Here is a 27,138-nt window from a genome sequence, read left to right as displayed (position 1 = left end):
GATTTACTCCTTCAATCTTTTCGTCTAACGGTAAGCCTCTGAGGAGATCAGGAAGAGCTTCACTCTCTTCTTCTTCCTCTGATGATGCTAGAAGCAAAGCTCCTACATCAGGTCTGGAGACACACACTTTTAGTCTGTTGGTGTGGAAGACTGTTGGAGCCTCCTTGGGTTGCCCAAGTCCACCAGATAGTTGCCCTCTCCAAGTTTACCCACAACTTTGAAGGGTCCCATCCATTTGTCTTGCAAGGCTCTCTGCCTTGTTGGAATCATAACGAGAACTAGCTGGTCCTGAGTAAACTCAACCATGTTAGCTTTTTGGTCATACCAGTGCTTGACCAATGCTTGTCCAGCTTTCAAGTTATCACTTGCTTCTGCCATCATTTGTGACATTCTCCTTCGGAGACCTATCACGTAGTCAGTCACTCTGACTGGCTTGGGGGAAGGAGCACTCTCCAACCCCTCCTTGATCAGGGCCAATGGACCTCTGACCGGATGACCATAAAGAAGTTCAAAGGGAGAATAATCTACTCCCTCCTGAGGGACTTCTCTATAAGCAAAGAGAAGGCATGGCAGTAGAAGGTCCCATTTTCTTTTAAGGGGTCCTCTAAACCACCTATCATGCTCTTCGTGGTTCTGTTGAACCTTTCAACCAATCCATTGGTCTGAGGGTGGTATGCGGTTGAGAACTTGTAAGTAACTCTGCATGTTGTCCACATGGATTTCATGTAGTGGGACATAACATTTGACCCCCTGTCAGAGATTACTTCCTTAGGAAACCCAACCCTGGTCAAAATACCAATGAGGGCCTTAGCCACAGCCGGAGCTGTAACAGTCCTCATAGGAATTACCTCAGGGTACCTAGTAGCATGGTCTACTTCAACAAGTATAAACCTGTTGCCTGAGGAGGTTGGAGGATCAAGGGGACCAACAATGTCAATCCTTACTCTCTCAAATGGGACTCCCACAACTGGCAGAGGCACTAAAGGTGCCACATTCTTGGAGCCAACCTTACCAGAAGTCTGGCAGGTGTGGCAGCTCCTGCAGTATTTATCTACTTCAGCCCCCATCTTTGGCCAATAAAAGTAGAGGGAGAGCCTTTCCTTAGTCTTCTTGAAACTCAAGTGACCAGCCAAAGAAATCTCATGGGCTAACTGCAAGAACTGTGGTCTGTTCTCTTGAGGTACTACAAGTCGTTTGTTGTCCCCAGGGGCAGACTCGGTTGGTTCACTGTAGAAGAGGCTATCTTCCCAGTGTAACCTATATTTCCCAGGCTCTTGCCCTTCAGCCTGAGCATCTGCCTGGTGGCGAAGACCTTCCAGAGTTGGACATTCTCTCTGTCCCTTACTGAAGTCTGCCCTGTTGGGTCCACCTTCTGCCAGTAAAGACTGCAGCTCAGGATGGTCAACAGGATCCAGATCTCCAATGAGTTCCTGGCCTTCCACTAGCTCTTCTTCAGAGTCTAGTTCAACCACACAGGGTTCTACCTCCCTCTCTGCCACAGCTGGAGGGGGAGTTACTGGTGTAACTTTGGACAACCTAGAGGAAGTCCTTGTTGGCTGCACTGGAGTACCGACTGCTGGTTTCTTGTTAGAAGTCTTAGCTTTCCATTTTGCTTCTTGTTGCTTAGAGACAGCAGCTGATATCTCCAGTGGAGCAGGAGTGATCTCTTTCTTCATCATCTCCTTGGGAGTACCTCTCATGGTTCTCTTCCTTGCAGGTCTGGTGAGCTCCTGTAACCTTTTACTAGGAGGTCTGGGGGTATGTGACACTACTCCAAGAGTTTTCAAGTCATTACCCAGCAGAACCCTTCCTGGCACCTCACTTTGTCTGCTGACAGGTATCTTCACAGTCATGTCATTACACTGGATGAGAACTGGTAATTGGGGAAGCATCTGCACAGGCCCTCCAGCTAACTTGGTGAGGCGTTTGGGTGCCTTAGCAACATCCTCAGCCTGAAAAAACGATTTGTCCACCACAGTTATGCTGGCCCCAGTGTCCCTAATGGCAGGAGTCTCCTGACCAATCACCTGGACACTGTCCTTATAATACTCTTTAGTATTATCTGGGATAGAATTATAGACATCTAAGTTCTGTTGTTCCCACAAACCCAGAGATACTAAAGAAACACTGGCTGAGACTCCAATGGGTTCATCAGCCAGTAATAGAAAGTTTCCACTTGCCATTTGTACTTCCTCCTCTGGAGCGAAGGCTAAGGAGACAAGCTGGACCCCTGAAGGTTTACCCTTACATCTGGGATCTCCTTTCACATGGTCAGTAGAGCCACAAACAAAACATTTACCAAATGTTTTCTGGAATGGTGGCTTGTTCTGACCTCCTTCTGGTTTGGCACCAGGAGGTACACTAGCCTGATTTGGTTTCCCTTGTGGCTTACCCTTTTGGTTTTGTTCGGGGCCCTCTTTGGAATTGAAATTATTAGAATTCTCTTTGGAGTCCTTCTTTGGCTGTTTTCCCTCATCCTTTTTCTGAGTAGCCCCAGAATCCTTGTGAGTGTCCCTGTTGGCAACCCACAAGTCAGCAGCCTTAGCTAACTTCCTGGAATCTAATTCCTTTGAATCAGCCACGTGCTGTCTGAGCTCAGGAGAGCAGGCATCATAAATTGACTCCAACATTACAAGATTCTTCATTCCTTCATAAGTGTTAACTCTGTAACCCTTAATCCATCCCTCTAAGTTTTTCAAACTTTCACTCACCCAGGTAGCCCAAGGGGTACCATCATGCTTTTTGAGGGTCCTAAACCTCTTAAGGTACTGGGAAGGGGTCTTCCCAAATCCAGCTATCAAAGCTAGCTTCACACATTCATAATCCTTTCTCTCCTCCTCCCCCAACTCCATTACCACATCAGTTGCAACAGGGGGGAGCCTAGAGAACAACCAGGGAAGTAACTCATTCCCTGTGATGTCCTGGAGCCCATTATTATACTCAAACATTTTTAACCAATCCAACACATCCAACCTAGGTTCATACATACCCACTAATTCCTTAGGCACCCGGGGTCTTTTGGGACTGGAACTCCTAGAAGAACCAGAGGAGAGAGAAGCATTTTCCACAGACGACTTTTTCATTTCTAGTTCATGATTAAGCTCTATTTCTCTGAGTCTTAACTCAGCTTGCTTCTGCTCAGCCTGGGCATTCATTCTTCTGAAATTTAGCTCTTGGTTTCTTTCAGATTGAGCTAAAAAACGTTTGTACTCTAATTCAAGCTTCATTCTTTCAAGTTCAAAATAAGCAGGGTTACATGTGGGACCTGGTATAGGCCCAGTAGGTACAGTAGGTAAGGCAGACAGAGGCTCAGAGTGGCTAACTTCATTAGGTTCACTTTCCTCTTCTGACTCATTATCAAGACTTTGATTCAGATCAATACCATCACTGTTTTCTACATTTGCTGGGGGGGGGGGGTAGATTCCTCTGTACCACCTAGACTTTGGTTTTCTAACAATCTTTTCTTTTCTACAAGTTCCATTTTCTTGCCCTTCTCAGAGAAATTCTTATGTCTACACAATACGTTTAAGCAATCAGCACTTTTGGCAGACAATGATTCTAGAGTATAACTCTCCATAGCAGACATAGGGCCTCATTATACGGTAGGCGGTAAAAATCGGAATTTTACGGCATGGCGCCATTAGCGTGTCCGCCCTCGCAAGAGGCCGCTAATAGCGTCCCATCACGAGTACGCGGACACGAGCATAGCGCCATGCCGTAAATGACCGTTCCGCCCTGCCGCTAAATACCCCAAAAAGCCCCTTACCGGCGCCCGCAAAACCACCGATAGCGCCTCCGCCCTCCCGCTACCCGTAAATAGCGGACACCGCCATTACCGCACACCGTTAAAAAGCGGAACCGGAAATTACGTCGTCGCACAGGAACGGGAAAGAGCACAGCGGCCATCTTCAAAAACACAATCCATTGCCATCCTCTGCATCCAGGACATATATCCAGGCAACTCCGACCAGGAACCATACCGGGTAGCTCGAGGATGTCGAAGGCGCTTAAAAAAACTGCTGATCGCCAGCGCAAAGAAAAGTTCACTAATGAGGAACTAATGATGCTGACCACCACACTTGCTGCAAATGCAGGAGTAGTATTTGTGAACGATATGCGGCGGGAGGCCCTCCTTAAGAAGAAGGCCATCTGGGCCGAAGTCGCGCTAAAAGTCAGTGCGGTGGGCACCACCACCCGGAGTGTCAGGGAATGCCGCAAAAGGTGGGACGACCTCCGGGTGCGTGTGCGCAACATTTTATCTGTGAACCGCAACATGGCAATGGCCACAGGAGGTGGCGCAGAGTCCCCCTTGAAGATGAAGGAGTGGGAGGAGATATGTGCCTCCACAATAGGAGTCGAGTCGATAGAGGGGGTCGGCGATATGGAGCATGGCGTGGCCGTTTCATCGGATGGAGGTGAGTGTATGCACCCAAAAATGCACAGTGTAGGGTGAGGGGTCCCACAATCATGTGTCCATATGAATGCCGTGGATCCAGCCACAAACAGACATGCATGCATCATCACATACCCACCAACACAGGGCCAATCATGCATGAGCCAGCCAACATCCCCATTCCATGCCTCCACAATGATGACCCCAAAATGCATCAAACTGCATGACGTATACATCTGCCATAATGCAGGTAGACCCATAGATGATGATTTACCCTTCTTATCACCCCTGCAGGATCACACACGGAAAATGAGGAGCCACGCACGTCAGCACCCACTCCCACACCCATGAAAAAAGCCAGGAGGGATGCCACCGGGGACCACGCAACATCCTCTAGGGGACCCAAGAGTAGTGACCGGGACAAAGGCAGCAGGAGCAGCAGTGCCACGCAGCCAGAGGCCATGCCTGCCGCTGTTGTGGTAACCACGGGAGTGTGTCTCCTATCAATTGAAGGCAGCATGGAGGGAGTGCACTCTGCTGCCACCAGTTCTACGGGTGAGGCAGCAGCCACTGGGCCACTTTCCGATGCGGAGGAAGCACCGGTGAATGAGGATCTGAGTCAGAGCCCCATCCCCACACGCCACTTACTCGCATCCCCAATGTTTTCACCAGGTCCGTTCAGCCAAGGCGGATCGCCCGCCTACACACATGATGTGTCATGGAGCCCCCTGGAACCTACGCCTGATGCCAGTGCTATTGATCCAGGCGCATCAGCCATTCCACCTGCAGACAACGAGGAACTTGACCTATCAGCCATCTACCAGAGGCAGACCGAAATGGCTGGTCTGGTAGGTCAACATGTGGCAGAGACAGGGCACCTGAGGGAGGACATTGGTGCATTCGCACGCCAGACGAGGGAGGCCATGGAGGCATGCACCAACCGCATATGCAATGAGATGGGGCAACTCAGGCAGGCCATGATCCGCATTGCGGAGGCGATTGAGCGCAGATGTCCACTCCCTACCCAGGAGGAAACAGGCCCAGCCTCCTCTGGGAGTTCGCGGCAGACAAGCCCCCTACGCCGCTCTATGCGCAACCTCAGGCGCACACCATCGCAAACGCCCGAAGAAGGAGCGAACAAATGGGGCCAACAAGGAATATCGGCCACATTTGGGGAAGGACATGTTCACGCCTTGGAACTCACGTGGGAGTGTTGTGGGGGGAGGGGGGGAGGGTATATTCGGGGGTGTTGTGGGGGAGGGGGGAGGGTGTATTCGGGGGTGTTGTGGGGGGGGGTGTTTGCACAGTTGGGGTTATGCACTTTCTGTACACGTTATGTTCAAAATACACTCTTCTGCAGTTGAAAAACAGGCATGGTCTCCATCATTGTGTATGTGTGATTTTCTTTGGGAGAGGGCCCTTTGTGGGCCTCAAGACGGCCACAAGGGCAACAATGCACGTCTCTCCATGCATGATATTCCACCTTTGTTCCTGATGCTATTCCTGATTCCGATGCTGACGCGGATCCTGTCCCGCCATGCCATCGCCTCTTGCATGTCCGGGCTGGGCATTTCGACAATACTCATCCACATCCACATCATGCTCATCTGGTGTTTGCATGGTGCCATGGGCACATTCTATCAGATGCACATTTAGTTGTGCCTTACACATACTATGGTCATCTTCGCCTTGATTCCGGGGGTTTGTTGGCTGCCCTTGTGGTGTTTCTGGGTGCCCCGGTGGTGCTTGCTGCGCAGGTCTCGGCCTCCTCCTCCTGCTCCTACTCCTACGTCTCTTCGGTGATGCCTGTTGTTGTTGGTGCTGCACTGCAGTTATGTACGCAGGCCTATGTCATGCTGCTGGTGTTGGGACCATCTTGCTGTGGGAAGGGGTGTGGGAAGGGGTGTGGTGTGCTCTTTAGTGCTGGCTGTCTCCATTGACTCCACCTGTGCTGGTTGTGTCCACCTGGGGCAGATGGGCAGATGGGAACACTGCTCAGGACTCTTAACGTGTGGTTTTCGATGCTGTTATTAGCGCCATGCCGGTACATGCTTTTTGGGTCTTTGGGATGCCGGTATTGCCGTGTACGCATGGGTTGTGATTGCGTGCTATTTGCGCCATGGCGCTGTTTACGGTGTGGGGGTCGCGCGCAAGCGGCCACGCCGCTATTGGTGGCGCCGTACTTTACGGGTCCACTAATAGCGGTGGGTCCGGGTCGTGATCGGCTTTTCGTTACCGGTAACGGTATTCCCTTACCGTCTACCGTGTAATGAGGCCCATAGTTAGAAAATCAGCTTTTTAGTGCTAAGCTCTGTGGTTAGTTGTCCTAAAGTGTTCAACAAGCACTCTAAAGTGTATACTCAATACATATCCCACCGCTGTACACCAGTGTTAGGCAGAAACCTGTGCAGTTCCCTCTGGGACCACTGCAAAAGATTTAGGACTACAGGTGTTTGACAAGAGAGGAAGGCAAAGTAACACCATGAATTCAGAGTCAGTAGGCCGGATCCGCTTTAAGAGGATCAAAACGAAATGTGTCCAAGGTCACACGGTTGCAGTGCACAAACGGTTCAAAAAGGAGTTGGATCAAGGAAAGGGACCAGTTAGAGGGTCAAGGCGGCCAGCCCAGTCCAGAAGGTTAAGGGGTTATTATTACCCTGTAGCAATCTTTAGAAAGGGAGGCCTGGCGGACATGGTACCTTAAAGTGGGGAGAACACTCCAGCGGGGTCAGTGGTTCCTGGCAGCGGATGCAAGTCAGTGCTTCATCCAGGGGAAGAGAGGATCTCGTCGGGGAGGAAGACAGGCGTCCGTTGCACTGCCAGGGAAGAAACCAGCCGCAGAGTTTCTCAGGTACAAGGCGCGGCCCGTTGATTTGCGGTTCAGTGCTAATTGGCTATCCGACTGCCGGGGTGCTTGGCACGGGCAGTTGGACCACAAACCGGCCAGGGGTGCGAAGAAAAGAAGATAAACTGGTTGTGCCCACCAGTCAGGGGAAGAAGCCTCTCCAGCCGGGAGATCTTCTCTGTCGTCGGGAAGTGGTGAGTCGGTTCTGCAGGGCTCCACCGGTGGTGTCGTCGTGGTAGGTCGGCTCAGCTTCTCCCTTGTCGGATTCTCAGGTCCTGTGGCGACATCTGAAGTTCCAGTCCCAAAAGCCCTGGTTTTATGCAGCATACCCCCATTCACTCAGCCTAGCTGTCAATCAAACATGCTAAGTGGTGAGCTGGCCGGCTCACCACTTGGGCCAATCACACAAGAGTGCGACTTGAGTTACCAAGGTAACTCAGTCCAGGGTCCCTAAACCCCTCCCACACCCCCTGTGGTACCCAGGCAGAGTGGCACCACTTTTGGAGGCATCTGTGGAGAAGCCCGCCAAAAAGTGAAACAAAGGGCTCGACTTGGGTTGGAGTCACAGAAGAGAACACAAACGCCATTTTAGAATCGAGTCCTGGCAAAAAATACCAACCGGCGAATGAATATTAAATAAATAAACCGGCGGTATGTTCGAGGCTATGAGAATTAAATAATTAAAGTTGGTAGCCTCGAACAATGGGAAAATCCCATAGGGACATATTCACGGCCGAATATAAAAAGTAGTATCCACTGCCACCAGCCAAAACTCGATCAGGGGGGACGGAGACGTGCCCCCTGGACTATCAGACCCCGGGGCAATCAAATTGCCCAGACCAGTACGTCCACAATATGATGGTTTGTACTGGTTTCTGTTAATAATTTGGGACTAGTAAAGCCAATGGTGACTTTACATGCCCTGGGAGACAATAGTCAGTCCCAGGATATGGAGGCTATGGTGGGTTGTCACTACGACACCCCTGTGTTACAGCACGGAGGGTGCTGTGTAACACACATAGTAAAAACACAGGAGACCCTATGGAGTAAAGGACCCCATAGCCCATAAAACACATTAACAGTCAAAGGAACACCATTAATCATGTCCAAGAGTGGGAGAAAAAGAGTCTCACTCTTGGCAGGAGAAAAAAACAAACTCCAGAAATCCAGCAAACTAGGTTAGGAAATTCAGCCTAAAGAGAGAATTCTCCCTAACAGTGTCAACATCTTCTTGACCAGCGAGAGGTTCTCACATGGCTGAGTCTGGATAGGGGTAATTGACGGGAAAGTGAAAGGCGTGTCAATCTACAATCTTGCTGCATCTCCAAAGACACCCTACAGACCTTCCTGTGCCCTTCACACAGATATGTGGGTGCATGGTAATTGGTGGGGTCGGCAGAAGCATTGTGCCATGTTTTAAGGGCTGTAGGAGCAGTTCCCAAGTCTGATGTTACTCAGGGACAGCACTTGAGTAAAAAAAACAAAAAAAACAATAGACCCCTGCCTTGTTCTACATCCCCACTCTACCCTTGTTTTGGAAAGTGGGGGACAAATCCCCCTTTGTCCATAACACTCGGGGAAGAGGGAAGTTAAATACACCCCGCCACACCCTGTGCCTCCACTCCCTGCCCTGGTTCCTACACACCTGCTATACACAGCATATAAGTGACGTAGTAAATTTTCAGATCCCGTGGGTCTTTAAATCTCTCTGTAAGATCCAAGTAGTGACAACATTATTGTGAGACTGTGTGGCAGTAGCAGGTGTGTAGGAACAGAGGGACAACAACATTGCGGTCCGCACGTTCCTACTGAGATTTCAGACACGTATCCTGTAACACTTGACACACTGACTCCTGAATTCCCCCTGCCAGTGGTACAATGACCATTGGGGAAATTGGGCTTTGGCCCCCCTGGAATATTGAGGTATGTTGACTTGATCTGGCTGATTGTAAGAGCTGTGGCAGGACAGAACAGGAACCAGACAATAAACAGTGCCGGTGGCTGCACAGTTAACCAAGACAGTGCACATACTTATGTAAAGCCTGTCATTGTTAGCATGTGCATTCGTATGCATACCGTTTAAAGCAATTGAAATCGTGATGTGGCGTTAGTACTTGCATGTCAGGGCAGGGATTGGAAGGGTAGGGGGAACAGGAGACAGCACATTCTTGCAGCAGTTAAGTGTGTCGTTTCAGACGTGACAGAGAGAATTAACAGCTTGTAACATTGAAGCTGAACTAGAATAGTTTCATTAGAATGTGTAAACAAGTAGATGCCCCCACGCAAATTAACTTTCCCCTCTCCCACTGTCTCTGAAGTCTGCCCCTCTCCAAACATTTGAAACGTTAACCACCCTAAAATGTTAGCCTAGGTGCACCCCTGCCCCTGCCATTTGTCCTCAATGGCGGTGCTCAGGTGGTCTCCAGACACATTCTGCTGAAAGGGTGCCTCGGTTGCTCGGGCATTATCACCTAGGACTCCTCTACCTCAGTGAAGTGTAGACTGTGGGCGTACATGTCTTACTTTAATGCCTGTTCCGTGGCTCGCCTGTGCCCTTGTCTATGTCTAGTGGTGACCTTGTGGACTGCAGGCAAATCTAAAATCCACAGAGTGCAAGCGCACACCATGCAGCCTGGTTACAGGGGAATGTGCTCCTGTCTAGATCAGCTCTGAGGGGTGGCATCATTCCATTGCATTCTAACTGGGCGACTCCATTTCCTATCCCCAGAACTGCAGGTTTGACACTTGCAACTGTGAGAAGACGGAGGATTGCATGTGTGCAGCTGTCTCGTCATATGTGCGCGCCTGCGCAGCCAAGGACGTCTTCCTGACCGAGTGGAGGACAGGGTCGGACTGGGACAAGAAATAGGCCCGGACACCCAAGAAAAAGTGGCCCACCCATCACCTCATAAAAGTGGCCCACCGCTCGCCTCATGACCCTTGACCTCTGATGACATCACCGGAAGTGATGTCATTTGAACCCACCCTAAAGTGACATCCCAGGAAGCGATGAAACGTGACCTTTCACCCCTTGACAAAACAGGAAGTGGCATCAAATTGCATTGTTCCTAAGTACCCTACGAACAATATGGTTATGATTTCACTAATGTGATCTACATTTCCACCATATGTATCATTAATATCTGTGTGTGTAGATCATATTGTCAAATTAGTGTGAATGCAAGTAGACGTCCAAGGCAAAATGATATGTTATTGTATAGCACTTACACTTAAGCTCTTTTTTATAGAACAAATATGCATACAATATCACCCAACCTGTGTTGGTACTCATTTATTGACCGCAGAAGAACAAAAGGGTGAGATGGCCTTGCTGGGATTTGAACCTGCAACCTGTAGATCATGCACACATCGCAGCAGCGAGCGCTCTACCCACTGAGCTATCAAATCAGCTATAGTAAAATGACCAATTATTCTATAGTGGATACCATTAAACTGGTAAGAGAGATTTAACAGCAGACCAGTTAAGTTCATCTGCAGGTCTGGGGCAAGCATGTCAAGCCTGCGTGCATCTACTTTCAGGCTTCGGAGGTTGGCAAAATTGGGAAAGCAGCGCACTCACAACCAAATGCCCAAGAATCTCCAGGTAGAACTGAACATATAACATTTCAGCAACAGTTACTCAACCTGCTGGGCTACCTTTTTAGCTTCCTAGTTTACATTTGTCTTCAATCTGAACGTTCAAATAACTCCTTGTGAATCGCTGAAACTGCCCAAAATCACTGCATTACATGCATGCAGTTCATTCATGTATATGACTTTAAAGCCAGTGGTATTTTCTCTCCAACAACATTGACACTGCACACCGATTACTTGGTATGTATGGCCACAATTGGAAATTGTTTAATATGTTATTACCAATGTGAGGTTGCCCATGTACTTAGTGCCTATCGTGCACATTTTAAATCCTGTGAGCATGCTTAAGCACAGTAAGATCCCCCCCTTTAAAAGAAAAACGGGAGGGACATGGAATTGGTAAACTAAAATGACCTGGCAGGGAGAAGCACTTGCCCCCATCAATCCCCTTCATTGACAGCTTACCCTGTAGCCAGAAATATGTATTGCATTTGTAGCGGAGTGCTGCATTTTGAAATTATTTTCTGAAATAAACTGTTTCTCAGGGTGGCACGTTCCTCTGTGGTGAATGTCTAGTAATGATTCATGCATTCTAATCTTTACATTGACTCCCGCTGCGGGCCTCTGCATTGCAATGAAATATAATTAACACCCACTTCAAGCTATGCTGTGACCTCACCTAAGACGGGCAGTGGTGAAATTCGCCAGTTGTAAATGTCAGTCCTTTGATGTATTCTACACAAAACGTTGCCTTAGCTGGCTGCATGAGTGCACTTTGGAAGGAAAAAACAGACGTACCATCCCAGGGAAAGTGTACTCAACGGACAGACTAGTCACACTGTTAGGTTTAGTGTCAAACTGCAGAAGAATCGTTTAGCACAGTACCCTCCCACCCCACGCTCTCCATACCTGCTGTGTGCAAGTCCAGTATCAGTCACACCAGTCCAGTTTGTTTGGTGTGCCGAGGGTAAGAACTCCTCTGGGTCTGCTGCTGTTAGCGGACTGAAACTGCAGTCAAGATGCACGCTAGAATTACTGGGCACTGGCTGCTCGGCAGTCGTGTCCGACAGTCCACAGTACTCTGGGACAATGAGACCATGCACCAGCCTTTTCCCAGCCGGAGCAGAGCAGCCCAAGCTATACCCCGGCCGCTAGCACACGCTGCTGAAGCTTTTTGCAAAGCGTGCTGCGCTGCAAGAGCAAGGTAGAGGCACGTGTTAGAGCTGGGTAAAATAGTTACATTGGTCTTCTTGGGGGAGGGGAATATTGCAAAGCAACGAGCCTTGCTGTCTGTCTGGCGGCTGCTGATCACCTAATGTGAATGGGGTCAAGCGAAAAAACAAAAAGGTCATGTTCAAATTTGAGCATCTTTTCATGAAAATAAAACACATAGCTCGCCTTGCAAAGGTCCTCTCAAGCACCTGTGTGATCCCTATTCATGACAGCCCGGAGGCCTCGCAAGCTGCAAATTGGAAAACGAGGGATCACAGGGGCTGGAGAGGACTGCAAGGCAAGCCCTGTGTTTTGTTTCAGGGAAAGTCTTGTTCAACTTGAGCATTTTTCTTCTCCCGCACTCTACACAGCACGTCGTTAGGAGGCAGCCCCGGGCAATTTGGAGGCTGCCATTGGGAAGCGCTGTTTAAGTTAAATCGGTGCTGTCTGTATCTTGGAATGATAAAAATATTTGACAGTAAAACATAAGTACTTTACTGTCTCCCCCAAGGTAGCAGGCAATGCAGGTGTGGCGCATGGTTCTGAATGCGATCGGCATTGGAGCAGAGCCTTGGGGGACAAATGGCAGTCCGCACTGGATGTTCGTGTGCTCTCGGCTCAGAGGGCCACTCACGGAGCTGGCTGGTGGTCCAGAGTCTGACTGCTAGCTCTGATTAGCTTAATCACAGTTGAGTATGGGCAAAACAGCAGCACACTACGTGCAACGTCACACTTGTACATCAAGCAACCCATGCAGACTCTGGTTCCCAGACTGGATGCAAATAGGGAAACCACACTATGCATTTTGCGGTCTTTAGTGAGCCAAGTAATGGTTATTAAATGCAGTTCATGGTATACAAAGCATTCATTGTGGCACAATGAAGTCAATGGCCAATTGATGTGCTATGGTCAAACATTTCTACACTGTACTGTAAAGAAGCTTTTAGGCACAAGTATTTTGTCAAATGTCTGAGGACACCGAGATGGAATGTAACAGAGACAACCACAGAAAAAAATATGCTTTAAAAAAAAAGAAAACACGAATGGCCGATGGGGCCTGTACGGTAGATAACTTATCTCAGCCCTCTGTGTAGAGATCGGAGGACTGCACGGCAGAGATCTCATCTCAACCCTCTGTGTAGAGAGCAGAGGACTGCATGGCAGATATCTTACCTCAGCCCTCTGTGTAGAGCGGAGAGGACTGCAAGGCAGAGATCTTATCTCAGCCCTCTGTGTTTGCTCCATCTCGTCATTGCTGCACAAGAGTGGTGAATGGAGGCATAAAGGCATTACACCTTGCTTGTATCCATCTATTTCTTGCTCTGCCCCATTTACATTGTGGCATATGTAGTTATTTACTTAATATCCCCTTTTCATGTCTCGACCCCTACTCCCGCCCTCCAAATCACCTGGCTTATCAAAGCCCATAGAAGCAAGTTGACTAAAAGACCCTCGAATACCGAACGCACATTTCCTTGATAACAATTCCGATTGTCAGGGAGCACTTGCTTGCAGGAGAAGGGCATATTTGTGGGTGCAAAGGGCCCATCGCCAAGCCCCTGTATGGGCTCTCTGCATCAACATCCGAGTATGGCTGGGATCACCCACATTGGTGCCGGGTGCACATGTGTATAGGCGTGGGAGCTTTGCACGGACATTTGCATCTGGGGATTAGAAAGGTGTGCAGGGGTCTGTAAATTCCCCTGTCAGTATTAAAGTTTCCGCTGCACCGAAACAGAGCCAGTGGGCGGCTTTGGGTGAAGCTGCATTCCAGAGTACGCCCCTTTATTACACAGCAGTGTGGTGTGGCATGTGGCAACCACACGCGTGCTGTGTTCCATGCATTATACCCTGTGGCTAACAGGAAGATGCATAGGCAAGGAAGACTCCCTTTTGCAAATCATTCCAAAAGCAACATGCAATATGTCCTATCACTTGCATGTACACATAGTGCATGGAAGTTGCACAACACTCCTGCGAGTTTGCCCCGCAGTCTTGTCGCGCCTACATGCCACATGCAGAACGTAATTTCCCATCATTAGTTTCATTCTTTTTAAAGAGGGTAGGACCTTAATCCTAGAAAGTTGGTCCAGAGGATTGAAGTTCGTCTTTTCATTAGCAGATAGCAATTACACTATTAGACCTACCGTCTTTTGTAATCAACGCTATTATTGATCTGCACTTATGTCCAAGGTGGTTCCCTGTAAAATCACCAATATGTATTGTGCATCATTGAACAAACTATTGCACGTTAAATGCCTGTTATTACCTGACGATAAATGGGCACTGCGGCAGAAGGAAAATGGGAGTGCAGATGGGGCATAGGGCGTACAATGTGACAGAAAGAATGGCATACGAAGGCACTCAGAGGGTTTGCAGGGTGGAACTTGCAGCCTGGCTCCAGTGTAATACAAAACACTGGGAGGGATCAGGCCGGGCTGAGGCAGCTCCGCCCAGCATTGCCGCTCCCTCCCAGTGTTTTGTAACACTGACTGCTGCTGGCGCCAGGGTGTCGCGGCCGGGCCGCGGCAGTTTGCCGCCGGCCCGCCACATTTATCAAAGAAAGGTAACACTTCAGTGTTACCTTTCTCTGCATCTGCGGCGGGCTGGCGGCGGCGGGCGCAGGGCTGCAATTGCAAAGGATCTGTAAGTTGCTTACTTACAGATCCTTTGCAACTTGCATCCATCCGTCCGGCGAGGCTGAGGCCCTGGGGGCTGGTTCCTGAAGTGTGAAGGCTTCACAATGAAGCCCATGCCTGGGCCGAAACCGGCCCACATGGTCTTCAGGAACCGGCCCCCAGGTCTCCAGCCATGATTTTGCATCGGCCACGGGCCGATGGGCCGACGACCCAATCCGACCCTGGTGGAGGAACACGATTTGTGGTAAGTCACTGGAATAGCTTTCGAAATAGGAGTAATACTGTATTCCAGGTTTTGGGGGCTGGGGGGGAATTGGGGGTGTGTGTGACAGGTATGGAATTCGTGAGACCTGATGGTGCAGCGGATAGAGCCGCAGCGGATAGAAGCCAACAGGAAAAGGGGCAAGTGGAATGTCTTAATGGAAGTGTCAGGGCAGAAAAGAAAGGTGCATGAAATGGGCCAGAACGGCGCTCAGGCAAAGTTTGTCTTGCCTACTTCAACACGGAAACTGCTTTCAGAAGACTCTGCAGTGTGCCTAGTCATTGAAGTGCCCTTTACTCGTCTTGCCCAGCAGCTAATTCAGGATTCTCCCAGCCAAAGTTATTGCATGCACCAATAAGCCACATAAACAAGCTGTTTTCAGAAGACTACTGAATACACACAGTCAAAGCCTCACAATGCTGTAGCTGTACAAACTAGTATATATGTCCTTCAATTCACAGACGTTTTTTGTGACAGTGAGTATTGAGACCAATGAAAACAGCAGAGTACAACTTCCATTGTTCCCCTAAAAGGGGTTGTCCCTGAATCACTATAAGCCATGATTCAAATGTAAAATTGTAGCCATTCTTATGTTCCCATAATGCTCTTTGCTTACATGCAAATCGGCAGGATTGGGTTTTGTGAAGAGATACTGTGTTGTGTGACTTGACCTGTGATCTGTTCTGGGTCCATGTCCTTCGCCCACACCTCCCCCCTCCCCAACGGCCCTGCCCCTCCAAGGAAGAGAGGGTTACCACAGTAAACATTTTCCATCTTCCACACTGAAGGGAAGGCTTCAGAGGGAAAGGTAACGAAGTGGGAGGAAGAAGGTCAAAGGTGGAAGGGATCCATCCAATAAGATGCTGGGCAACTCCAGGGTTGGCAGCGCTGTGAAGGGACTCAGGGAGCCGGCCACACCTAGGTATTCCCTTCCATTATCTCTTGCTGGGCTGGATGGGTCAACCCAAACCCTGGCAAAAGCCAGGACACACAAACTCATGATTACTGACCTCCCAGTGGGGGACCCCATTGCCCTGCATGTCTTACCCCAGTACCCCTCAGAATGGCACTAGGAACTTGTGTAACAGCGGGCCTGTGACATCTAACCGCATTTCCGCTTCTTCCCTCCCAAGGAAAGTACAGTGAAGACTGCCCCGAGACCTGGGTCTACTCTGACAAAGTGGACACCTGCCAGGCCTCCTGTCGTTCCCTGAGCCAGCCCGACATGTCCTGCAGCGTCAAGTTTACCCCTGTGGACGGCTGTGTCTGCCCTGAAGGAACCTACCTGGATGAGAGAAAGAATTGCGTGAATGCTTCCACATGTAGCTGCTACTACAAGGGTTCCCCCATGCTGCACGGGGAGTCTGTGCACGAGAACAAGGCCATATGGTAAGATGCTCATTGCGATCAGTTGTCACGGTTCCGTGGCGTGAGCGAGCGCTTGTTCTTCTTCTTGCTGATAGATTTTTATCCATCAGTTGTGATTTTTGGATTCCGAGGCTTGAGCCTCATTACTCCATCTTCTCGGGTTGAGTATGTAGTGGTGGGTTTGTATTCCTCTTAGTCTGTGTGGTCTTGTCACAGTAGGGTTGGTTTCACAGGGTCTTCGCAATGATGGGCCGCGGGTAGCGGTCAAAGGGGTTTGCAGTGGTGGCAGTGAGTCTTCTGATCAGAGGGTTCGGGTTCTGATCCAGTCCTTGGCAGAAGTTCTTACTCAGCTTCGCTAGATGTTCGTCCCACATCTCGATGTTCAGGTCTCTGTGAAGGTCTGCTATCCTTGTGAAGATTGGAGCTCCAGACGATATCCACAGGGCCTTGTCCTGGACTATCTGAAGACTCTTCCGGTGTCGCTCATAGCAGGTCATCCATGCTGGAGAGGCATACGTCAGGGTTGGTCTGATGATCCCCTTGTAGACATTGATCTTTGTCCGGAGGGGCATGGACTTGCTCTTCAGGAGGGGGTACAGCGCTGCCATCTTTCCTGTTGCCTTCTGCTGAGTATTCTCGATGTGGCTTTCCCAGTTGAGTTTGCTGTCCAGGGTCACACCGAGGTAGCGGCTGCTGCTCTCCCATTTGATGGTCTCCCCGTTGATGCTGATGTGTGGGTGCTCCTTGATCTTCTTTCTGGTGAACAGCATTGCGGTTGTCTTGCTGGTGTTGAGTTCTATTCTCCAGTCGCTGTACCACTTCGCGATGGTATCCAATGAAGCTTGCAGGTTCTTCGCCACTTCCTTTTTGCTGAATGACTGGGAGATTACTGCAACATCGTCTGCATACAGCGCCAGGTCGGCCTTGTGGAGATCTGTCGGGATGTCGTTGGTGAAGAGATTGAACAGGAAGGGTCCGAGGTTCGATCCTTGTGGCACGCCTGCTTGGATGGGATGTGATGAGGACATCTCAGACCGCATGGCAACATGGAAGGTGCGGCCTCCCAGGTAGCTTGCAATCATCTTCACCAGGTATTTTGGAAATCCCAGGCCAATCATCTTGTGCAGCAGTCCCTTGTGCCAGGCTCGTTTGAATGCTTTGGTGACATCCAGGAAGATGATTCCTGTGGACTTCTTGATGTTGAATCCGTGGCTGATGGTGTCCACCACTCTGATGAGTAGCTGATGAGTCGTTGCATGCTTCTTTCGAAATCCAAACTGTTCCTTTGCTAGTAGGTTTCTTTCAGAGGTGAAGTCGCTGAGTTGAGCGGGGAGGACCTTCTACAGGAGCTTCGATAATCCAGAGAGGAGGCTGATGGGGCGGTAGTTTGCTGGATCCCTCAGTGGTTTGCCGGCCTTTGGGAAAACGATGACCCTTGCTTCTTTCCAGGAACTCGGGAAGTGCTGTAGCCTCATGCATGCATTGAAGATCTCTGTGAGGTGTTCCATTGATGCTGGTGGGAGGTTCTTGATTGCCAGGTTGGTTATTCCGTCGCTCCCTGGTGCCTTGCCGTTCGCCAGCTTTTCTGCAAGTCCTGCTACCTCAGAGCTTGTGCACTCCTTGATGTCTTCTGCTCCCAGTCCGGTTCGGTCTTCTGCAAGATACTTCTCAACTGCTTCCTTCACTTCGTCTGAGAGCCTAATTACCTTGTTCAGGGTGAACAAAGCCTCCAGGGTCTCAGCAACGACCTCTGCCTTGTCCTTGTTGCTGCATGCAAGGTGGGTTCGTCCCTGGATTGGTGGGCTTGGCTCCTTCTTCCCAGTCAGGCGACGAGTCATTCTCCACACTGAATTGTCCGCCTCCTTCAGCTTGGCTGTTGCAGCCTCCCACTTCTCGCCCCTGTGCTGTCGGATCTGTTCCCGTAGGAGTCTTGTGAGCGTGTTGTACTTCTGCAGGAGATCAGGTGTGCGGAACTTCTGCCACTGGCGTCGGGCCCGGTTCTTGTCGGCGATTGTTGGATACCTCTCGGTAGGTCGTAGATGGAACATCTGGTTGTCTTCTGCTTCGGAACGCTGCTCTTAATTGCCTCCTGGACTGCTGTTGTGAAGTCTTCCACAGCCCTGTCGATGTCTTCCTTGGTGCTCAGCGGGGTTGGTGTGACCTTGCTGTTCAGCTCTTCCTTGAAGTGACTCTAGTCAGCTCTTCTGAAGTTGTACTTCTCAGCCTGTTGGTAGGGTTCGATCTCATCTCCCACAGTGATTGCTACTGGGTTATGGTCCGAGGTCAGTTCCACCAGTGTTTCCAGCTCCACAGAGTGTTGCAGGTTCTTCCCGGGGCGGGCCTTTATCTGTGGCGGTACTTTTTCATTTAGTGGGGGAGGGTTGGAGCGGCCGGGTGGGCGGGCATGCTGTGTATGTGCGCGGCGCGTGCAGTCTCTTTGGTGTGTTCACATCTGCGATTGGACATCGGCAGCTATCACCCAGCTCAGATCGATTTCAATCCCGAATAAAACTCAGCGCCAGAATCTGGCCACTGGCTATGATCGAAGTGTTATTTTCGGAAAGGCAGATAGGTCATTTTACCCATCTAGGGTTAGAATACTGAAAACGGTAAGTATGCACTCAAAACAGTTACTTAGTGTGTGAACCAGATCTGAGACAAAATAATGCCCTAAGAACAGATGTCATTTTAAAATTGACCACAAGGTTACGCTGCAGTACAAGAAAACCTCAAGGAAATATCGGAGCAAGAAATGTACATTGAGCAGCACTGCACGTGGGGGAAAATGATGTCTCTTTTGCCTCAATCACGAATTTGTCTCTTCCTCTCTACAGCACCTGTTCACAAGGGAAGATAAGCTGTATCGGAGTCAAAGTCAAAGATCCAGGTAGCTGACTTCTATGCACAGGTTACCATACCTCTCCCTGGGATGCTTCCTCCATGCCCATGCTTGTCTGCCGACCCCCTGTAACCCACCCCAGGTTCTTTTTCTATTGCGCGCAGGATAGCACGCCTGGGCATCTCACTGGTGGCCTGAGATAGGCTAATGTAATGTAGGAATTAATGCCAGAACGTTGAATGTTGTCATGCTACTTTGTGCTGTGGGTGGTGTAGCTTCACCCATAAGATTACATTTGTCACTTCCCACTCCCTGTCTATTTTATTATCTGTGATCGATCAGCTCATTGGAAAATTGATGGAATCCCCAACAGGGTAGAACATCAGTGCGGCAGAGGAAATATACCAGCCATATCTTGGATTGAATACAAACATAGCTGACCATGGCACACTGCGTTTCAGTTACCCAACAAGCTATCTGTGCGACCGCGACTTAAACCAATGCCATGAGGATTACTTTTGTTTCCACACTAACCATACTAATACCCTCCATGCTCTTGCAGACATACCACACGCAAACCAACTATGCCATGCATATGCAGCATCTAAACACCCACCAGACTGACACAAAACAGCAGGACTCCTACTCCAATGGCTCACACAGGTGCAACATGCCCCATGCATCCTTACGCCACAGGCACACAAGGCCTCCCACATTGAACACAAACGCCTTGCACGCTCACCAACCCAGACCACCTAGAAGCAAACCCACACACAGTCACCTGTGTTTCCAAACTTAAACTACCAACACCACAGCAAATGCACTTGTTAGCTCTCCCTCACTGGCTTCTAACAAACCAACCCCTCTCTTATCTTCATATCTGCTAGAGCACCTGTGGACCATGCCAATGGCAGTGGGCATGGTATAAATCCCAGTAACATAAAATAACATAACATACCATGGAATGCATTTCATGCTAGTTCTGTGGCCCGTGCCCTTAATCTAGAGCAATTTACACATCTTACTCGGGGATCACTTGGGCACGGGAACTCTTCCTCACCCTCTAACTCTTGGCTACTTCCTCTACAGAATGTACTGCTCCCATGGTGTTCCTCGACTGTGCCAATGTTACTGAGGGCGGCAAGGGGTCAGAATGTCAGAAGAGCTGCCAGACCTTAGACGTGGAATGTGTAAGTGTCTTACGGGGCCACACAGAATAATGGGTTTGGGAGTGGTAGTCTGTTCATTGGAGAATATCTTTGCTCTAGACTCTCCTTCTGATTTTGTGCTTGGCAGGAGAAAGGGCAAGCCTCCTTGCTGTATTGACTGGCAACTTGTGCCAAAGGCCAGATGCCTGCTTTTCTGACATGACCCAACCTTTTTTCTGACTATATCATCTCAAAAGCTGCGCAGAAGCTTTTGGGAATTTGATGTGTCTCCTTACTATGCGAAGTTCGCAGGCTACACTGCATCCATCCGGATTCCTCCCTGCCCTGGTAGGTCACCATTTTGTATCTCTTGGACACTCTGCTAACATCCTTCTTTCTTCCTGGGCCTTATAGTTCAGCACCCATTGCGTGTCCGGATGTGTTTGCCCCCAGGGGATGGTGCTGGATCCCAAAGGAAGCTGCATTCGGGAAGAGACGTGCCCATGCGTCCACAATGAAGTCACCTATCAGCCTGGAGAGGAGATCTCAGTCAGCTGTAACACCTGGTAAGCACTAGGCCACTGTCACATTGCACAATTGTTCCTATATTGGGATAGACCAGGGGTTATGTGTTGTGCCAACCTGGCACTATGCAATCAGCCTGGTTGTATTGAATCATTCTTTTGGGGACTGTCTTGCCAATGGATCTTTATTGTTATTCTCTGATTCGTGTCTGTTGCAATGGCTGAATGCTTGATTACAAGATGGGGCACATAACCTGACTCAAAAGTAAGCCAGTGAGCATCAGAATGTGGGACTGGTGCATCACTGGGAGCGCTTTCCAAGGCCGTGGTAGACGTCCTTCATAATTCACTGATTTAGTGTGAATGAGCAGAGGATTGCAAAAGGGGAGATGAGGCATCAAAGTAATGCCCAGCACAGGCCCTTGCACATTCATGCAACCATTACAAAGAATGTCAAGGACTGGGACAAGCAACTTTGAAATGTTATGGATGCACCCTGAAAGACATTCCTAAAACAATATGCCCCCCTAGGCCTTTGTAAAAACAAAGAGCATATCAAAGAATGTGATTGCCTGGTCCTAGGTTACTTAGACATTGACAGAGTGGTTAGCATGTAAACTAGGGTAACTTGTCCAAAGCAATGTTGTATGGCAAGAGAAACTGCACCCAAATGGGAAAAGGTTTCTGGGGGTCAGCTCAGGATTATTGATAAACATTTCACCAATTACACACACATTGCACATCCTATTGCTATGACAGGGGATGACACAACATTGGAGAAGGCACCAAACATCAGGAAAGAGAGAACACAACTACAATCAGGTCTAGAGAAATATGTGAAGGATGGGCACAGAACAAGGGCACATTGTGGCTGAATGAGAAGCCATGGCGCCGTAGATGAACGCCCAATGCAAACATGTTCAGGGAGTTCCTCACAGGCAAGGGCCAGATTCCTCCTTGGTCTCTTGACTTTGGCGTTCACTCAGACGCATTTTAACTGGACTGCAGGGCTCCATCAACTGTTTAATGCTGCTGCCAATATTGTAACGCCGACCGTGAGTGAAACGTGGAATCCACATGTTGTACTGTTCCTTCTCACTGTCTGCTGTCACCTGACTGCACAAGCTTAGAGGCATGCCACAAATCCCTCACAGTGGCACACGCAGGGATAAGGGCATAACAGATAGGCTGTGGGTGAGATGGGCATCTTGCCCTGAAGTTTTTACAAGAGAGGCTGGAAGGAGAAGATACGGATGGGATTGCATATAGAGGGGACGTGGAAGCATTGCAGGCAATGGATCAGGAATTGGTCTTGAGAAGGGATGCATAAGAGGGGCATTGTACCGCAGAGTTTGATGCGTTTGGCCAGGTGTTGCATTGCAGGGTTGGGTCGGCTTTCCAGGGTAAGGGAGGGTGTACCAACGCCACTGATCGGCCTTGAAGGAGACAGAACATCTGGGGTTTAGGCTGTGCTAGAGAGAGCCAAACTATTGGTGATTGTAACTGTTTGGAAGGGTGCAAATGATATAGAGTGGGCGGAAAACACTGGAAGAGACTGTTCTGAGAGTGTCTCTTACTCACAGTACCTGCAAGAACCGGATGTGGCAGTGCACCGACAAGCCTTGCTTTGGCACCTGTAGTGTGTATGGAAATGGGCATTACATCCCTTTCGACAGTAATCGCTACAGCTTCAATGGGGACTGTGAGTACACCGTGGCTCAGGTATGTACATATACCCGTAAGGGTGCAGCTCATAGTTCTCTCTCTGATTGCCTCCATAAGAGCAGAGATGGGCTGCCTGACAATAATGATACACCCCTTTTCCCCAGGATTACTGCGGCAACAGCAATGGCACCTTCCGAGTGATTACAGAGAACATCCACTGCGGCACTACAGGGACCACATGCTCCAAATCCATTAAAGTGTTCCTAAGGGTAAGTATCCTCAGATGGCATAGATTAGGATGGCAGATCAAGTAGTGCACTAGCCCCAAGACATGTACTTGCTTATTAATGCACCATCTGCAAGCACAGTTGGTTGTGGAGCCTGCAACAACATGCGTCTGTTCCACCACCAAACGCATAATACCATTAGTCAACATTTTGGGGTTCAAGTTTTTGTTAAAATGAGTTTTCTTACATTTGCCCCACATTGATATCGTGTTGGCATTGTGAGACCAGGTGGCCCAGAAGATCGTTGACAGTACGATTTGCAATCAGACCTCAGCGTCACACTGGCCAAGGTAATCCCTTGGATGGCTAATGACCTTTGGGAATATGACATTGATGTGATGGGCAGTGACTGCGTTTTTATCTCAGCCATTGAAGCAATCACTCCAAAGAGACACATTCATATCTCTCAACTTTAGATGTGATTATCCCAGGGAAACATATTAATGGGAAGGGCATGGACGCTGGGCTCCCCTCTCTGGATGAGATGTAATCCTCAGAGCAGGACTAAAACAACTCAGCAAGGCAGTGTGGTGGAAGATTGATCTGCCACCACCCATTCCGTATTTGATTTGGGGGGACAGCTGTAGTACTGTAGTTTCAAGAGCTGACAACGTACTACATCCAAAGAGTGGAAACGCGATTTGTAAATTAAATTCATGATCCCTTTTTCAGTCTCTACTTCAGATATTTCAATTAGGACAACATCAACACATCAAAAGCTGATTTCTGCATTTACCACTCTATTGAATCTTAGTGGTGCCCTGTTAATGAACATGACCCACAAATAGTTACAAATCCATGAGTACCCTGATTAGGTTTTCCAAGTATTCATGATTTGCATAACTGAAAGGAATGTCATAGATTTGTGCTGGACTCCTTGCCACAATCAGATGCTCTTTGCATAGGGAGCCTGATCCCTTCTCAGACTCACATGCCTCCTTCTCTTCCAGGGTAATGAGCTGATCCTTCATGAGGCACACATTGACGTGGTGAAACGAGACAGCAATGTGGAAGTGCCCTACACAGTCAGCTCTATGGGAATCTACACTGTGTTGGAGGCCAGCAATGGCTTTGTCCTCCTGTGGGACAAGAGGGCCAGCATGTTCGTGAAACTTAGCTCAAAGTTTCAGGTGAAGATTTGAGTGATGGGCAAAATGTGCATTCAGTGATAATTGTACCAAAGGAACTTCACTCACTTAAACATGAGCCAATCAACTATGGAACGCTAAATCCCTGCCACCCACCAGCCACCATAATGAGTCAACATTTTCCCCTTGTTTTGCGCCTACACAAAGCCTGCACTCATTGATTTTTCTCACTCTTGGAATTCCCCTGTGGTTGGGTGTTGGCACAGCATAAACTGTTACAGGGTAACTTTAGAAGGCATGCCATAAGATTGAGGAGTATCTCAAATTGTATTTTGGGGTAATTGATAACAGGCGTAGACACAGGTGGGCACTGAGGCCCAACACAACTCTAATTTGGTGTTTCAGCACTTATTGGATTGGAGGTTTATTGATCTCTAATGGTATGTTTCCTTAAACAGGGTAAGGTCTGTGGTCTGTGCGGAAACTTTGACTCAAATGGAATGAATGACCTTACCACCAGGAGCCAATCTATTGTTGGAGATTTGTTTGAATTTGCAAACAGCTGGAAGTCCAACCCTACCTGCCCTGATGTCTTGGAAGCCAAAGATCCATGTTCTGCCAACCCATACAGAAAGGCTTGGGCTCAGAAGCAATGCAGCATCATCAAAAGTGTTGCCTTCTCGGCATGCCACTCCCAGGTAACAGTGCCCAGTTCTTGTGTCGCTGCTCCCCTCGGTCGATCACTAATAGCCATTTGTTGTTGAATAACATGGTTATTGGCCCTGCTAACCTCCCCTGGGCCTTTATGAATGATGTAAAACAAAAGTGGTGATGGCTCGAAGGTTTGGAATTAATCCTAACCTCAGGCATTGCTCTGCGCAACCCCCCACACTATCGTTCTTCGCCTGCCAAGCCATTACAAAAGGGGAAAGACCATATGCAAATCTCCAGGATGCCATATTCCTAAGAACTGTAGAATGTAAATCTTTCTGTCACAGACAGAAGAACCCTGTCATTTTCAGTTATTGTGCTGCCCTTTCTCCCACAGGTTGACCCAAGCAAATACTATGAGGCCTGTGTGTCTGACTCCTGTGCTTGCGACACCGGTGGGGATTGTGAATGCTTCTGCAATGCCGTCGCCACCTACGCTCAAGCCTGCAACGAGTTTGACATTTGCATTCACTGGCGAACTCCAAACATATGTCGTAAGTAACTGGCCAGTGAGGCCCTAATAAGCAGATCAGATGTGTGGGTGCGTATTCAAAATGCAAAAGTGTGAGGTGAGAACAGCGTGAAGGAGATATTAAGAGAAATGACGAGAAAAAAGTTGAGGGCATACAAAAATGGTTACATATTTAAAAAAGTCTCTATATGGTTCTTGATTACCAGAAGGAGGTGCTATGCCTTCCTTGACAAGATATTGTGTGAATATTCTTGGCATACACCACTATAATATCACTAGAATTGTGTCTCCCTCTTGCCCCGATCCTACAATCAGGGAAATCAAAGTGTTTTGATTCACAGAAGCCACCTGAGAGTGAAGCCTTAATAGCACGCCAGGAAACCGTACGTTTTGCAATTATTTGATCTGGAAGTACCACAAAAGACCTGGAGCATCTTAGCCCAAGTGTCCTTGGTCTGGAGGAGTCAAGGAATCAACAGGTCCCCAGAAATGACAAGCCAACTGGGGGATGCAGCCTACTGCGTTTGCGTCTCCCTTGAAGGAAGGCTGTACTTCAAAGGTTCGAATTCCCTCCCCCCCACCCCCTGAGAAGGGGGGGCTGATGCAGCCACACATCATTCTGAGCTCATAAAATTAAGAACCGTGAAATTGGGTACTATACATAGATACTATCGGAGTACGTATAGCCTGGAGGAATCCATAAGAAAGTGCCATGTAAAAGCCTGATATTATGAATAATATTTAATATAGATATGCATTACACTGGTTGGGAAACCGTGCATCTCAACCCTACTAAGCAAATCCTCCCTACTCATGCCCACATCCTGTCTATGTCTGACTTGTGCTGCTGCACAGATTGTTCACTGTATAAACTTGCTTAACGCTTGGAAATGCGCAACGCGCAGAACTCGCCTAGAAACGACAAGCACACCAACATTTCCTTCATTTCCCTTTTCTCCACAGCTCTGTTCTGCGATTTCTACAATCCGGATGGAGACTGTGAGTGGCACTACAAGCCTTGTGGCGCCCCTTGCATGAAAACCTGCGTCAACCCCAGCGGGAAATGCCTGTATGACCTGCCAGGCTTAGAAGGTATGGACACACATCTGTCAGAAAGCTTTGGGTACGAGATTGATGGAGTCGAGTGGAGAGTGGCAGATGCGCCCTGTGCTCAAGGGTTACTCTGGAGAAGGTCAGCCAGGGACTTCCGCATTGTCTCTGATTGATCGAGCCTAGATATCTACAGTGAAAGCCACGAACAAGCCAGAAGTTCAGAAACGGTGGGGCCTCAAAATCAGAGGAGTGACTGGAGTTATTTGGCCAGCAGAACTGCTAGAGGCTGACACAGTTTCCACATGACGTTGTCAGTCCAGCCGTTATGAAGGCGTGGCAGCCGGGGCCACATTGAAAGCCGGGGCTGACAGGGCAACGGAATAATAGTTCCAGCGCCACTATTTAGATTTCTGCATGGCATGCATGCTTAACTCTTGCCTAGCCCTTTACAGATATTCAGAAGCACCAAGCTGTTTGAGGGGGGCTCCTGATTGCCGCAAACGTCCCGAGGCATCAACGCGTTATATGTCAAACAAGATGGGAAAGAGATGCTTAGCATTGTTCTTCCTCCACGCCTTATAAACATCTGTGAAGATTGCTGCCCAGCAAAGGCAGTATTTACCAAATGGAGTGGTTCCTCTAGTCTGATAGTGAGAATGACACGGGCAAGGGATTTCAAATGCTCCTTCTTTTGCATCTTTTTTACCTGCTCGTGCCCTCCTCTTATGCTTTCCTGCAGGTTGCTATCCGAACTGTCCAGCAGACAGACCATACTTTGATGAGGAGAATATGGCTTGCACTGCTGCTTGTGGCTGCTATGACAAGCAGGGAAACCTCTTCAGGCCTGGAGACAAAGTGCACACTGATGAGAGCTGCAAGTCCTGGTAAGGAAGGAAGAGAACTATGTTTCAACGTGCAGGGAAGCTGCGTGAGAGCACGAGGAGCGCTAGGTTGGTAGGCGGGTCGGGGTGAAGTGGAAGGGGGGATAACGCTTCTGCATCTTGAATGGTCCCAGGCATTGAGTTTTTGGGCACACCC

At 48.9% G+C, this 27,138-nt stretch overlaps 1 protein-coding gene across 1 annotated transcript in view; it reads left to right on the top strand.

Annotated features, from left to right (window-relative positions):
* LOC138505064 (mucin-19-like) overlaps positions 1-27,138 on the top strand; it is a 424,600-nt gene that overhangs the window by 363,076 nt on the left and 34,386 nt on the right. The window contains exons 57-64 of the mRNA XM_069625388.1: positions 16,079-16,334; positions 22,408-22,546; positions 22,654-22,758; positions 23,727-23,906; positions 24,323-24,562; positions 24,913-25,069; positions 26,011-26,139; positions 26,840-26,984. Coding sequence (XP_069481489.1) covers positions 16,079-16,334; positions 22,408-22,546; positions 22,654-22,758; positions 23,727-23,906; positions 24,323-24,562; positions 24,913-25,069; positions 26,011-26,139; positions 26,840-26,984 — 1,351 coding nt within the window. The remainder of the gene's footprint in view (positions 1-16,078; positions 16,335-22,407; positions 22,547-22,653; positions 22,759-23,726; positions 23,907-24,322; positions 24,563-24,912; positions 25,070-26,010; positions 26,140-26,839; positions 26,985-27,138) is intronic.

This window comes from Ambystoma mexicanum, chromosome 11 (assembly GCF_040938575.1).
Source record: "Ambystoma mexicanum isolate Mex_15411 chromosome 11, UKY_AmexF1_1, whole genome shotgun sequence".
NCBI lineage: Eukaryota > Metazoa > Chordata > Amphibia > Caudata > Ambystomatidae > Ambystoma > Ambystoma mexicanum.
This window is presented reverse-complemented; position numbering and strand designations above follow the sequence as displayed.